Below are 14,358 nucleotides of genomic sequence, written 5' to 3' on the forward strand. Positions count from 1 at the left end.
CTGTGGTGTTGTCTGTGTCTGTGTCTTACATGTACACCCCAAGTTTGCATGGCTTTTCACCCTATGCTCTGGTTTCCTCCCATTGTCCGAGGAGAAGCCAGTTGTTTTTTTGGCTTCTGGGGAAATTGTGGTATGTGCATGTCTGTGTTTGTGTCTGTTTGTGACCTGCAGGTACCCTCCAGGGTATATCCCACCTTGCGCCCATTGCTTGCTGGGATAGGCTTCACCTTCTCCACAGTGCTGGCTTAGATGAAGCAGTAAGAAGACCAATGGTTATGGAAATGTCATATTATATATGGAAAATGTTTTTTATGCACATTGTTTATGCACATCTGCTAACTATACTTTTTCCAGACAGCAAATATCTTATTTTACACATACAGTATACATATCTGACGCTCATAGCTGGTACTTCTGGAGGAAGAGAAAATAAGGGTTTTAGATAGAGTGAATTCATAAAGGACAGATCAACAATTAGAAAAAAATAAAATAAAACTAGAATAAGCTCAGTTGTTGATTTGTTAGATTCTTTTGTAACATACCTTAAAAACACAAATAATAGTTTGACACTATGATGAAACTGAATTGATTTAGATTTTGGCAGAAGATTGATTTCCTAGGAGTTACTAGGAATCTGAAAAAATAAACCCCCTGAACATTTTAGCAGTTCAGTAATTTGTAAAAAAAAGTCACGGTTCTATTTTTTTAACCTTTAAATTGCATGTACTTATTGAGCCTTCTATCCCCATTAATATAGTTGTTTCTTCATATAAATCAAAATTTAATACATCATTTGCTATTGAAAATCTGAATAAGAATAAGGATATGGAACTCAAACGAGGCATTTTTAAAACTCTAGGAGTTGTTTCAATAGTCACCAATGTTTATTTAAGTTAAGGGACACAAAGGACCATTTGTAACCATTTTATAACTTTCAATAAAAAAAACAATAATGCATTTATGGTGTATTAAGCATTCCACTGATTATCTACAATGTAGAAAGACGGGATAGATATTCATTGCATATTAATCATATCTGTTTAATAGTAAAGCATAAAACTGAAATGAGTGCTTATTACATAACTTGTGTTGTCTCATTACTAAAATAACAACATTTAACAACATCTGTATGAGCTTCAATCCTGCATTGAGATTTTACATATGTTTTGTATGGCAGAGTACAATCCTATCAACAAAAGGCAATTACACAACTATAATTAATAACATTGTGTTCTTTAGTCTCTTTACAAAGAAGCATTTACATTCACTTTTGTCTGCAGAGTTGTCACAAGAATGACTGAGCAGCATTAAATTTGAATGTACTGTATGCTAACAAATATCACGTTAGGGTTAGTATAAGTTATTTTGGAATAAGAATACATTTTACTAGGAGTAATTCCCAATCAGAGGTCCTTAATAGAGAATGAAGGTACTGTAATTGTGGGATTATACAGATGCAGCCATTCAAAGTGCGCGTTACAGACACGTACCGCAGGTGACGTCGCTCAGTATGACGCAAGATGACGCGCGGCACCGCAGTACGTGATTGGTTGACCGACAGGGGCACTCGTGGTCCGTTGGTCTGTCGTAGAAAGACTTACGGTAAACGTCTTTGCTGTGCCCGTTGTAGATATTGAATTTTACCACTGAAGGGAAATCTTAGTAGCTGAGCATAAAAAGAATAGGAGCATACTGTAACGCGTGTGAAGGCCAAAAACGATATTAATTCTGGAACATAAACATACAGTATATAGCTGGTCTTGGTACTTTAAAGAAAAAAATACACACCAGTATTCCATTTCTCCCTAAACATTTTAAGCATCGAAGTCTTTAACTAACGCGATATCGGAGTCAACAAGCATACTTTTAGAATTTGATTAAAAGGGAATATAATATGGAATCGCGTATCTAAAGAATTTAATAACGGTATTCGTGTAGTGCGGCAGGGCTGTGTAGGGCTGTTTCGCCTGCCTGTTCATGCGAGCTGTCTTGTAGCCTACTGGTCTACGTGCCTGGCTAACAACTCGCAGGACAACTTGTAGGTTGTGTGTTCAAATCCCACTGGTGCTGGACTTCTCTTTTAACAAACATTTCTTCGAAAAAATAGAATAGCGATATTATAGACAATCAATTGACTTTTATATTTCAAAATATCGCAACATGATCGATTCTAAGTCATTTTTGATAACAATCAACAAACAAACATTTCTTTGAAAAAATGAGACATTTCCCTTGGTCAGAGCTATAAATATATAATATATAAATAAATTAAATTTAACTAGCATGTAAAATAGCGTGTGAAAAAGTGGTAGTTTTAAGCTTTTCTGCTAATATAATATGGAATCGCGTATCCACAGTAAAGAATTTAATAACGATATGATTATATTCGTGTACTGCGACAGGGCTGTGTTGGGCTGTTTCGCCTCCCTGTTCATGCGAGTTGTCCTGTAGCCTACTGGTCTACGTGCCTGGCTAACAACTCGCGGGTTGTGTGTTCAAATCCCGCTGGTGCTGGACTTTTCTTTTAACAAACATTTCTTCGAAAAAATAGAATAGCGATATCATGGACAATCAATTGACTTTTATATTTCAAAATATCGCAACATGATCGATTCTAAGTCATTTTTTATAACAATGAATAGTCACCTTCTTCCCTTCTGACAACGGTCCCTGCTTCTGCTTCCTTCTTCTATTGTGTGTGTGTGTGCGTAACAGAGTAAATTTTTATAGAAGAAATGGAGGCTGGACAGGATGCGTTACAATATAAACAGTTATATTGATTTAAATCGTGTTCTGATTTAAATCGCAAACGCGTGTTTAATTATATGTGTTTTTTTAGTCATAATCAGGCTAATGCAACATAAGTTGATACAGTATCTTTGTCTTCTAAGTATCTTAATAAACATTCAGCATAGCTTTCTACTAGTTTAGATTTATATTTCTTGGGATTTAGGGATCAAACGTGGAAGGATTAGATTGTAATACGTTTTAGAAAAGTGTAATCTACAGTATACCTGCCCAGACTGTACGCCTTCCTAAACTAGTGTCCTGCCCTTCCCCGCGCACCCCAGCCGGGCGCTCTTCGACCTGTGCCCGGGACGAATGTATATTTTGATATTTACACCCGGCGCGGCACCGAGGGAGCGTCTGCATTTATAACCTAGTTTTTAAAATTAGTCAAGCAATATGAAGCATCTCCTTTAACTTTTAAGTCCCTTAAATACATTGAGCACAGCTTTCTCACCACTTAAGATTACTTTTTTGGTATCATCCTTACACAAAGCAGAAACTTTCCGATGACATACGGTACAAGTGGAAAGATTACAGATTTTAATCGTCTTTAATTTTGTTACGTTATACGTTTTAGGAACGTTTCATCTAAACAAACACCACAAAACTATTCTCGATTGTATTTCTGAATGTTATGTTACACCTACAGTAGTTCACTGCTTTAAATATATCGAATTAAGAATGTTAGGTGTAGCACTTTAGATCTTTTTTTCTGAACCAGTGAAAATCTGATCATGTTCCTCTATAACAATAATAAAAAACTTTATTTTACATATCACCTTTAAAAGTGGCATCTCAAAGCAATACAGTAGATCGAAAAACAGTTAAAAGGGACCAAAGTAAATACCAGACAAACGCAAACGCGTTTTTAATAAAATGCTTTTATTCATTCAGCAGGGAGTGAGAGGGACATCCAGCAGAGAGAGACACACACACCGGTTTCCATTGACAAAAAGTAATTGTTTTTTTTACATGTTTTGTTTGTGGACAGACTGTCTTTCCCAGACTTACATTCCCGAATGTCCCCCGCCCCGGTCAACAATCCTAGGAAGAACACGAAACAGCCTGTTAATAAAATTGTTACAATTTTGTTCGGTCAGTTCTTCCTCCCAGAATTTATAGATCGCATCGATCAGTTCCTGCTTTGTGGCGGGCTTAGCGGTTTTCCGAACGTAGTCTTTCAACGAATGCCAAACCATCTCTATCGGATTTAGATCTGGGGATTCGGCTGGAGTTTTCACCCAGTTCACTCCTTCTGCTATAAGCCTCGCCCTTGCTGCTGTGTGTTTCGGATCGTTGTCTTGAAAGAGACGGTGCCTTGATCCAAACTGCTCCCTGATATATGGGGCAGCATGCTGTGTGACCACGACGTCCTCAAAAAATACACGGTCCATAATTCCTTCAAAAATAAGAAGTGGTCCCGGGCCTCTTCTAGAAATACCCCCCCAGACGTGAGCCTTCAGTGGATGTTTGGGCTTTGGCTTGTCCACATATCTCCCCTTTTTGCAAAATGCCATTGTGGAAAACTGTTCCAGAGCCACTGTTGTTTCGTCGGTAAAAAGTACATCCTGAAATGCCTCCCCCTGTTCAATCCATTGGAGCGCTTGCTTGAGTCTTTCCTCTTTGTTTTTTAGCCTTATCATCGGGCATGTGTTGGTTTTTCTGTATCTCCATCCAAGCCTCCTGCGTACTCTTCTTATCGATGTCGGGCTAATATTCGCACCGAGGTCAGCCCATAGCCGTCTTTGGACTTGCATCGCCGGTAGCTCATCATTTTCATCGGTCAGGTTGTCGATAGCTCGCACAATAGGACTTGAAAAAAAAGAGATCAGCAGTTAGTTTTAAAAACAATGTGCGTAGTTGTATTTACATGCAAGAAAGGTATTTTTAGAAATTTATTTACCTTTGAATCGTCCTTGGTTTAGATTCTCTTTGCCTCCTCTCCCCTTTATAATGCCGTCTCACTGTGCTTTCAGAAACGAAGATGTCCATCGAAGCCAACTGCTGTACAATGTCCCGTGTTGACTTCCCGTTTCTTTTCATCTTCATTATTTGGTGTGAGAGAGTCTTCGTGATTTTGGCCATTGTCCGTCCCCCTACCAAAGCGATACAGTGGTGCAGCTTGAATTCTGTACCTATATACTGTATGGTATGGTACAGATAAACCTTACACCATACCGATGAGCTAATGCCAGGGAAAGACACTCCTATTTTATTTAAAACACAATACGCCAGGAAATGTGTCTGATGCATTAGCAAGTTAAAACAATTGGGTCGAAAACCTGGGCGTAACACCATTTCCTTTTTCTGATCACTCGCTTTCTGGATACACATCTCACCTGTCCTGTTCTTTGTTTTCCTGGTGTTCTGATTATGCCTGCTGCGGTCCACTCCTACCCTCACACCTAAAGAAGACTATTTTAAATTTCTTGGCGCAGTTCATTAACCCTTGGATGTGCTGTCCGCGCCCAAAATGCAATTTAAAAAAAGTCAAAAACCGCGCTCAAAATGCAATGTAGAGCTTAATAGGAGACACTCCACAGGCATTCACAACAGCTACATATGAAACGTTTATTTTTTAATCGCGTATCTAAGGAAATCTCAGTATAACTTTGTTCATGAACAAACAGTGGCATGTTACATTGTTATTAGTTTTTTTGTTAACAAGGCTCGCCAGCTAATGTGAATCGAAACCTGTCTTGCTAGCTTTTAAAGTCGTGCGAGGTGTAAACGACAATTCAAATAGAGAAAAAAGACCTGACAGACAAGCCGATACATACTCTTAGAGTTTGATTAATAGGGAATATAATACAAAAATATAGTACTAAAAAAGGTACTACCACTTTTAAAGGTGATATGTAAAATAAAGTTTTTTATTATTGTTATAGAGAAACATGATCAGATTTTCCCTGGTTCAGAAAAAAAGATCTAAAGTGCTACACCTAACTTTCTTAATTCGATATATTTAAGCGCTGATTCTTATGGAATGTGTTCCGCCGGGGATTCAAAGTTTTATTTATTTTTTAATCGCGTATCTAAGGAAATCTCAGTATACTGTAACTTTGTTCATGAACAAACAGTGGCATGTTACATTATTATTAGTTTTTTTTATTTCGAGAGACTGGATAAGTTGTTCAAGTGTTTTTTTTGACTTCCTGAAAAACAACTAATAATTTAACTATATGTGCAAACGTTTTATGATATGTCGCTGTTGTGTATGTCTGTGGACATGTGCTGGCTGGACAGGAGGCTCTACTGTACACAGAGAGCTTAGAAGACAAAGATATCAATTTATTTTAGTCAAAAATTTATATATCACCTTTAAAGGTGGAATCTCAAAGCGAAGTAAATACCCGACACTGATCGAACCCATCTGTCATGCTAATAAAACACCTTGAATTGAATTGAATTGAGGGGGGGCGCGCGAGATAACCAGGACGCAAGGCAAATAAGATACGGTTCACTCCACAGCCATTCACAACAGCAACATACTGTATGAAACGTTTGCACATATAGTTAAGTTATTACTTGGTTTTCAAAGTGCAATGAAATACAATATTGTTGTTGTTGCTGTTCTTGTTGTCTTTATCCTGTAAAGCGTTTTGAGAAGCCACCTTTAAAGGCGATATATACTGTAAAAGCGCTGATTCTTATGGAATGTTCTTGAATGTTCTTGAAGCATTCTTATGAATGCTTCCTCCACAGCCATTCACAACAGCAACATATGAAACGTTTGCACATATAGTTAAGTTATTACTTGAGAGGGGAGGAGGAGGGGACAAGCCGATACATACTCTTAGAGTTTGATTAATAGGGAATATAATACAAAAATATAGTACTAAAAATAAGATACACTCTACAGACATTCACAACGGCGACTGTCAGAAGATAGGACACAGCGGCTCAGGCACCCGCTGAATGGAAAAGGGGCACTTTAATGTTCTGTATGGCCAATACTAAAGCCAATACTAATATTCAATACTTTAATATCCTTTTCTGTATGTTTAACAATAGTGGGTACTGGCCTAATTCGTCCCTGCTCCCGTTGTTAGGTGTTAATGTGTTGTTAAGTGTAAATTTGTACCTGTTTCCCTGAGGTCTGGCTTTTTTTCTGGAAAACCATAACTCTGGTTTTGTTGTTTGACTGTCGGCGCCCAGGTCTGACAGTGCTGCTCCAGCAGTGCCAGGTTCTGGCGCAGCCTCTGTTCTGTGGGCGACAGCAGGACCAGGTCGTCTGCAAAGAGCAGGAACTCGATTTCCATAATTAATGCAGATCAGTAAATCAAGGGACAAAACAATTATTGCGCCCGGGTCCTCGATGGGCTTTGACGTGCTAATGCGTTGGTTTAACAGTCCGGGTGTGGCAAGCCTCTAATGTCTCCCGACTTCGGCAAAAGGCACCCGCCTTTCATTGGAAGACAATGAACATTCTAGCCGTACACGTGAATATAGCATAAATACACCAAGGGATTGGGTGAGCTCCCATCACAAAAAAAACTGCGATCCTGCACTACAGCGACCACAGTACAGTATGGAGACCAAGACCTTTTACGGGAAGAGACGGGGTGCTTCTGCCGCCCCAGCTTCCAAAGAGCGAAGGGTAAGCAAATACAGCAGACTTCATCTGAAATACGCGATTACAGCGCATATTACAAGGTATTATTGCCGTTTTGAATTTTAAATTCAATTATAATTATTTCTTGGTAGCCTGTTCTTCAAGAAAACACCGCACGGGCGAAACGATCTTCGAAATCTACCACCAGGACAGTAAAAAAGAAAGCGGTAAGACGGAAAAAAAGAAAAGTTTGTTTTGACGTCTGTTCCGCGACTGATGAATACTACTGTGTGACTATTTCTTACATTAATTTTATTTTGCCACAGGCCGTGGGTCTCTGCTCTCGGCCACTGGCCAGGGTGCCAACATGTAGAAGCAGCATCTGTGTGGAGACATTTCGGCAGCAGCGGGAGCAGTACGATGCATTACTGGGGAGGATTGGGAGGCTAGAGGCACTCCTGAAAATGCAGAGGAAGGAGACAGTATGTTCCGGCAGTCAAACAGTTGAGCAGCTGTCTCCTGATAAGTGCCTCTCCCCGCCGCGCAGGTTGCAATGCCTGGCAGAAGCTCTGCCCCCCACAGAGCACACACCGCCTCAGGACACTCCATCCCGGCCTCTCCACTCACCACCGCGCAGGAATTTGTTGATGCTGTCCCCGCTGTCTATCTCCCCCCAGGAAGCACCGTTCACAGAGCGGAATTCACAGACGCCAGTGGGACGAATAATTCTCCCAGATATCCAACTGCTACCCATCACTCAGGAGATGGAGGGGGGGTTGTACTTGCAGTGCATTGGCATAGACGGGAAAGCAAGAGCCGACCGCTACGCCGCCCTCGTGTTTCGAAATCTTGTGACTTTTGAAATTTACTGGGGGTGGACAACGTCTGTAAATTTCGATGGGTCCAGAGGCAAAAGTGCCTTGCCTTGCAATCTCCGGGAAACCATTAGTCGCATGGTGAATCGGAGATTCTCAACTCTTACTTCGTGCGACTGGAAAAGAATTCGTGATCGGATCAACGAAATGCTTCGTACAAGGAGGCGCTCTTTTCCTCTAGTCTAACAGTCTGTCCACAAACAAAACATTCCTGTTAGACAAGAGGAATTGAAAAAAAAACAATTTTGTCAATGGAAACCGGTGTGTGTGTCTCTCTCTGCTGGATGTCCCTCTCACTCCCTGCTGAATGAATAAAAGCATTTTATTAAAAACGCGTTTGCGTTTGTCTGGTATTTACTTTGGTCCCTTTTAACTGTTTTTCGATCTACTGTATTGCTTTGAGATGCCACTTTTAAAGGTGATATGTAAAATAAAGTTTTTTATTATTGTTATAGAGGAACATGATCAGATTTTCACTGGTTCAGAAAAAAAGATCTAAAGTGCTACACCTAACATTCTTAATTCGATATATTTAAAGCAGTGAACTACTGTAGGTGTAACATAACATTCAGAAATACAATCGAGAATAGTTTTGTGGTGTTTGTTTAGATGAAACGTTCCTAAAACGTATAACGTAACAAAATTAAAGACGATTAAAATCTGTAATCTTTCCACTTGTACCGTATGTCATCGGAAAGTTTCTGCTTTGTGTAAGGATGATACCAAAAAAGTAATCTTAAGTGGTGAGAAAGCTGTGCTCAATGTATTTAAGGGACTTAAAAGTTAAAGGAGATGCTTCATATTGCTTGACTAATTTTAAAAACTAGGTTATAAATGCAGACGCTCCCTCGGTGCCGCGCCGGGTGTAAATATCAAAATATACATTCGTCCCGGGCACAGGTCGAAGAGCGCCCGGCTGGGGTGCGCGGGGAAGGGCAGGACACTAGTTTAGGAAGGCGTACAGTCTGGGCAGGTATACTGTAGATTACACTTTTCTAAAACGTATTACAATCTAATCCTTCCACGTTTGATCCCTAAATCCCAAGAAATATAAATCTAAACTAGTAGAAAGCTATGCTGAATGTTTATTAAGATACTTAGAAGACAAAGATACTGTATCAACTTATGTTGCATTAGCCTGATTATGACTAAAAAAACACATATAATTAAACACGCGTTTGCGATTTAAATCAGAACACGATTTAAATCAATATAACTGTTTATATTGTAACGCATCCTGTCCAGCCTCCATTTCTTCTATAAAAATTTACTCTGTTACGCACACACACACACAATAGAAGAAGGAAGCAGAAGCAGGGACCGTTGTCAGAAGGGAAGAAGGTGACTATTCATTGTTATAAAAAATGACTTAGAATCGATCATGTTGCGATATTTTGAAATATAAAAGTCAATTGATTGTCCATGATATCGCTATTCTATTTTTTCGAAGAAATGTTTGTTAAAAGAAAAGTCCAGCACCAGCGGGATTTGAACACACAACCCGCGAGTTGTTAGCCAGGGACGTAGACCAGTAGGCTACAGGACAACTCGCATGAACAGGGAGGCGAAACAGCCCTACAGCCCTGACACCCTTCTGAAGTGGTAACATGAAATCTGGTACTGTATACGGAAAAGAAAGCATTGATAAAAAAAAGCCTGGATTCTCATGTATCTCATACAAGTATCTTTTAATATAGTCTTTGCTGTGCTCTTGAGGATCCTTGTGGTATTTTGAGCTCTAGTTGAATGATAAGTGTCGGATTTTAAATCATTTTCGTAGTTAGAAATTATGAAACGCCCTGTTAAAAGCAAGGGAGTTTTTATGCCCGTTGAAGTAAAACAAAATGCCTGACAAAGTATGGCTTGGACAGATTCCAAGTGCTTGTACAAATGTGCTAAAGAAATTATACTTTGAGTATACAGCTTGTCCAAAGCCATGCATTATTAATACTATTAGTAATATCTTCGGTAAAGGCTTTGATGCATAAATATTTCTGATAAAGGTAGGTTGTGTACTTTTGTCCAACTGAGCAATCTTGCTTTCATTAAATATACCAACATTTTAATGACTGAAGATTAACATGCTGTAATACACTGTTCAAAATTAAAGGCTCAAATGCTGTACATGAGAGGTTAAGCTCCCCCTGGCGGTTTTACAAGGTGACGCCGGATAGTTTCTGGCAGAGCGTCAAATGACGCGCGATTAACCACGTGACACTGCGTGACACCGTGTGACACTGCGTGATACCGCGACACGCCCACCGGAGTATGCCGCAAAATAACGCACGCATTTTGAATGGCTGCATCTGTAGTTCAAGGCTCTTTCAGAATATCTTCTGTGGGATGGAGGTTACAATGAGTTTATTTTAAACTTTGTTGAGTTTTAAAGAATAACGATTCTCAACTAGTTCAAGAAAAAGGACATTTTTTAGATTTTTTTTGTTTTCAATCTTATTTTGGGTCATTTTAACACAGAAGAGTGTTTTTATAAAGTAATTTCTTGTTAGTTCAGAAATGGAAACAGATCAATATAATAATTGAAGGAATTCATAACAGACCATTGGAAAAAAAAGATGGTGAAGAGACAGTTTGCATGATGTGTGATGCAGTTGAGACCTTCAACAGTTTCATTAAGCCCTTTAAAACATTATACATAACTTTTGGCCCATCACCACCCACCATGCTTGATTTGCTGTACTGTATATCCTTTGAATCCTTTGTAATTTCGGTGACATTCAGTTTTGTATTGGAGCCTTAATAAAGTGCACATGAAATTGGTTCATTGTACCTTAAATAAAATATATAAAGTATGTTGTTGCTCTTCCATGTTACATGGATTGGACAGATTGCTTCTGTATTATGATGACAAAAACACACAAAACAGTATTTTGTGGTACCAACATGATAGTGTTGACATCAGTCCACATGCTGGGAATCCACATGTGTCTTACACATGTCTGTAGGCAACATCGTATCAATTTTACTGCAATCTATTACCATATCACTGCTTATTTTCGTTTTGAAGCTTTACACAGTGGACTGTTATTGTTACTGACTAAAGGCTGTTTTCATCCCCTGCACAAAATCTAAAATACATTTAAAAGTGTGTAACATTAAAAAATCTGGCAGCCTGTGAGAAGTCATTTCTATATATATATACAATATGGAAAATCACTGTAAAAATTTATCATTTTCAAATTTGTTCTCAAATCAGGCCATGCTTGAGTCCTTTTGCATTTTATATATGAATTGAATTGCAAAATTCTTCTGCTTATTTAATATGCCATCGTGCCCTGTATAAAAGTAAACTTTATGTCTTGTAATATACAGTGTCTTTCTTTCAAAAGATTACAAATGAATTGAATGAGTATATATTAATTTAATAAGTCACTAGATTACTTGTGAGTATCTTTTTTTATTCTTTTGTACCATTTTAATTGCTGTTTCTATTCTTTTGTTCCTAGCTTTTGGTCACAATGAATGTCCAGATCCAGGAATTCCTATAAATGCCCGTCGCTTTGGTGACAATTTTCAGTTAGGTAGCTCAATTTCTGTTATTTGTGAAGAAGGATTTATCAAAACCCAAGGAACAGAAACGATCACTTGTGAATTAGATAATGGAAAGGTAATGTGGAGTGGGCCCATTCCAAAATGTGAAGGTAATTGTCTTTCATTCCTGAAATGAAAATTTCATGAAAATGATGATCTTAAGCAACACAGACATATACCAGTTTATGAACTTGAGGAGTTTAAATAGATTTGATTTAACAGACTGCAGGCTTTTAGTCTCTTTAAATTTACCAGAGTGTCAGTCATGTCTGCTTCTTTTTAATCGCAGTTATCTGATTTTATGTCATTATTAATACTCTATTTCACATAGTGGATGAAATACAAAGAACTTATAAAATGAATATGACGACTCCTCATTTTAAGGCTGTCTTATTAAGGCCTGTCTTTAGTATTTATTTTTTACTAGTGCTTAACAAATGCTGGATAGCTACTTTATTACATTTTGTTAGTACAGCATTAAATTCCTACAGTAAATGTAAAAAATAAATTAGAGATATGTGGCCAAATACGTGTAGCTCAAAAATATGTTTTTGCCTATTTTAAATGGTTTGGGAAATCATGTTTAAAGTTTGTTACAGATGCCTAATAGGATGCCTAAGAACGAGATTATTATTTATTTGATACTATCTACGGGCAAATATATGGTTAATACATGCCTAATAATTGACACTTAAAATGAAATAAATACCCATGAACATTTATGACCGTGGGTAGGATTAGCACATTTGCAATTCTCCGACAATGTGAATGACATATAGATGATTTATGTGATTGGGAGTTTTGTAAAAAGTGGTTTAAAAAGAGCTCACTATTATCAAATCCTTAAATGTTAGCACTGTACAAGACATTACTACATATATTTAGGTGCTGAAGCCTGACTTGTTTAAATCAGTGTGGCATCATGTATTTAAGTATATTCTTCCACTGGAAGAGACAAATATTACATTTGTGGTTATGATAAATCAGTTTCATTACTCTGCCAATATGTATAAGTTTCTCTGAAAAGACCTAAAGCCTGTGTAAAAATACAAGCCTCATACATTCAGACTCTATGGAAAACATAAACAAGTTTGCAGGAGGGATGTAATCTGCTACTGCATTTCCACTGGGGAATGATAATGGATTCCTTTAAAAGCCCTATTCAAAGAGAAGATCTGTCATTTATGTACAGTAAAGGCTGGTACTTGCTCTGCATTTTTTGATATGCCTTATATGAAAATCAATACAAAAAAGCACATGTTTTCCCTATATGGTTTACTGGCAGTTCCACTAGGGCATTGTTCTTATGTAAAAAGAATGTCCCTAAGTGTGGTTTTCTTCCTTTTGCAGCACCCTGTGGTGGTCACATCTCTGCCCCCAGTGGCGTAATCCTTTCACCAGGCTGGCCTGGATACTACAAAGACTCTCTGAACTGCGAGTGGGTTATTGAAGCTGAAAGTGGACATTCCATCAAAATCACGTTTGACAGGTCTCAGTTTTTCACTACTTAATACATGTGATGTGATATTGTTCTTATACAGAATGACTACTGCTACTACAGACTATACTAAACATTACTTTGCATCATTTATTATGAATAATAAGCATTGTTTTGTATAGCTCTTAACAATTGAAATATTAATAAATTAAATATGAATAACATTTTATATTCACATTAACACCTTCTAAAAACATCAGTTTACTACATTGTTTTTTTTAAATGCTGAAAACAAGCTTCAAGTTTCTTGTAGCAATCAACAGATTACTATCTATTGGAAGATATGTTTCAAAAATACACTTTGTGCATTAGAGACATTTCACTTTTATTTTGTTGGTTTTGTATTAAGAAGATAATATGTACATCTATTTTATGTGTTTTGTATGAACCTATCTTTATTTTAATCTGCTTTCTCACATTTTGCCTAGCTTTTAACAGATTTATTCTGTCAACTTTCATTGTTTTTTATCTCCACTCAGATTTCAGACTGAGCTCAATTATGACTTTTTAGAAATTCACGATGGACCTAATCTCCTTTCACCTCTTATTGGCTCTTACAATGGAACCCAAGTCCCCCAGTTTTTGTTTAGCAGTAGCAATCATCTCTATCTTCTCTTTACCACTGATAACAGTCGTTCTAATAGTGGGTTCAAAATCTACTATGAAAGTAAGTAATTTTTGGTATGTAACAAAACGATTTATATGTTTTTTCAAACTATTGGAGTTTCAGTCTTCTTGATTCTTTATGTAGTTGATTTCAGTGGATTATTTAGTTGTATACAATATATGAATTCACTGTGTCACAAGCAAATATAGTGTTCATTAATCAATTTATAGTACGTGGTACTAGCATGTCTTGCTTTTGTATACTGTATATGTTATATGACATTTACTGTTTATGTTTCTGTTGTTATCTTATGCAAAAATGATGTGTCCTTTCTTTTAAGAATGCACATTGTTAAATGATATACTGTATATGACCAAATGTATATTCATATTTTAATGTGTATTTGGATAAAATAGCTTAGGTGTTTATCTATGCATTGTGACAGACCCTTGGGCATGCTGTAAAGGGATCTTTAAGTAGGTAG

General features: G+C 37.6%; 2 protein-coding genes across 4 annotated transcripts in view; one reads left to right on the forward strand and one right to left on the reverse strand.

Annotated features, from left to right (window-relative positions):
• The window catches only part of csmd3b (CUB and Sushi multiple domains 3b), a 581,296-nt gene that overhangs the window by 377,016 nt on the left and 189,922 nt on the right, over window positions 1-14,358 (forward strand). For all 3 annotated transcript variants that reach the window (XM_088929237.1, XM_088929238.1, XM_088929240.1), the window contains exons 15-17: window positions 11,685-11,879; window positions 13,120-13,258; window positions 13,747-13,934. In XM_088929237.1, coding sequence (XP_088785363.1) covers window positions 11,685-11,879; window positions 13,120-13,258; window positions 13,747-13,934 — 522 coding nt within the window. The remainder of the gene's footprint in view (window positions 1-11,684; window positions 11,880-13,119; window positions 13,259-13,746; window positions 13,935-14,358) is intronic.
• On the reverse strand, window positions 400-6,904 carry LOC148822604 (uncharacterized). Its single transcript, XM_088928811.1, has 4 exons — window positions 6,875-6,904; window positions 4,694-4,886; window positions 4,176-4,602; window positions 400-414 (listed from the first exon to the last, which is right to left on the reverse strand). Exons 2-4 carry the CDS (start codon window positions 4,873-4,875, stop codon window positions 400-402), a joined length of 624 nt encoding a protein of 207 aa, XP_088784937.1. The 5' UTR covers window positions 4,876-4,886; window positions 6,875-6,904.

The sequence above is a fragment of the Atractosteus spatula genome, chromosome 12 (assembly GCF_055471065.1).
Source record: "Atractosteus spatula isolate fAtrSpa1 chromosome 12, fAtrSpa1.hap1, whole genome shotgun sequence".
Classification (NCBI taxonomy): Eukaryota; Metazoa; Chordata; class Actinopteri; order Semionotiformes; family Lepisosteidae; genus Atractosteus; species Atractosteus spatula.

Excerpts from the sequence above, each read along its gene's own strand:
- LOC148822604 (XM_088928811.1), bottom strand. The coding sequence starts at position 4,875 with ATGGCCAAAATCACGAAGACTCTCTCACACCAAATAATGAAGATGAAA. Across the intron at positions 4,603-4,693 it reads AAACCAAGGACGATTCAAAG|TCCTATTGTGCGAGCTATCG; the intron begins GTAAATAAATTT and ends TTTTTTTTCAAG.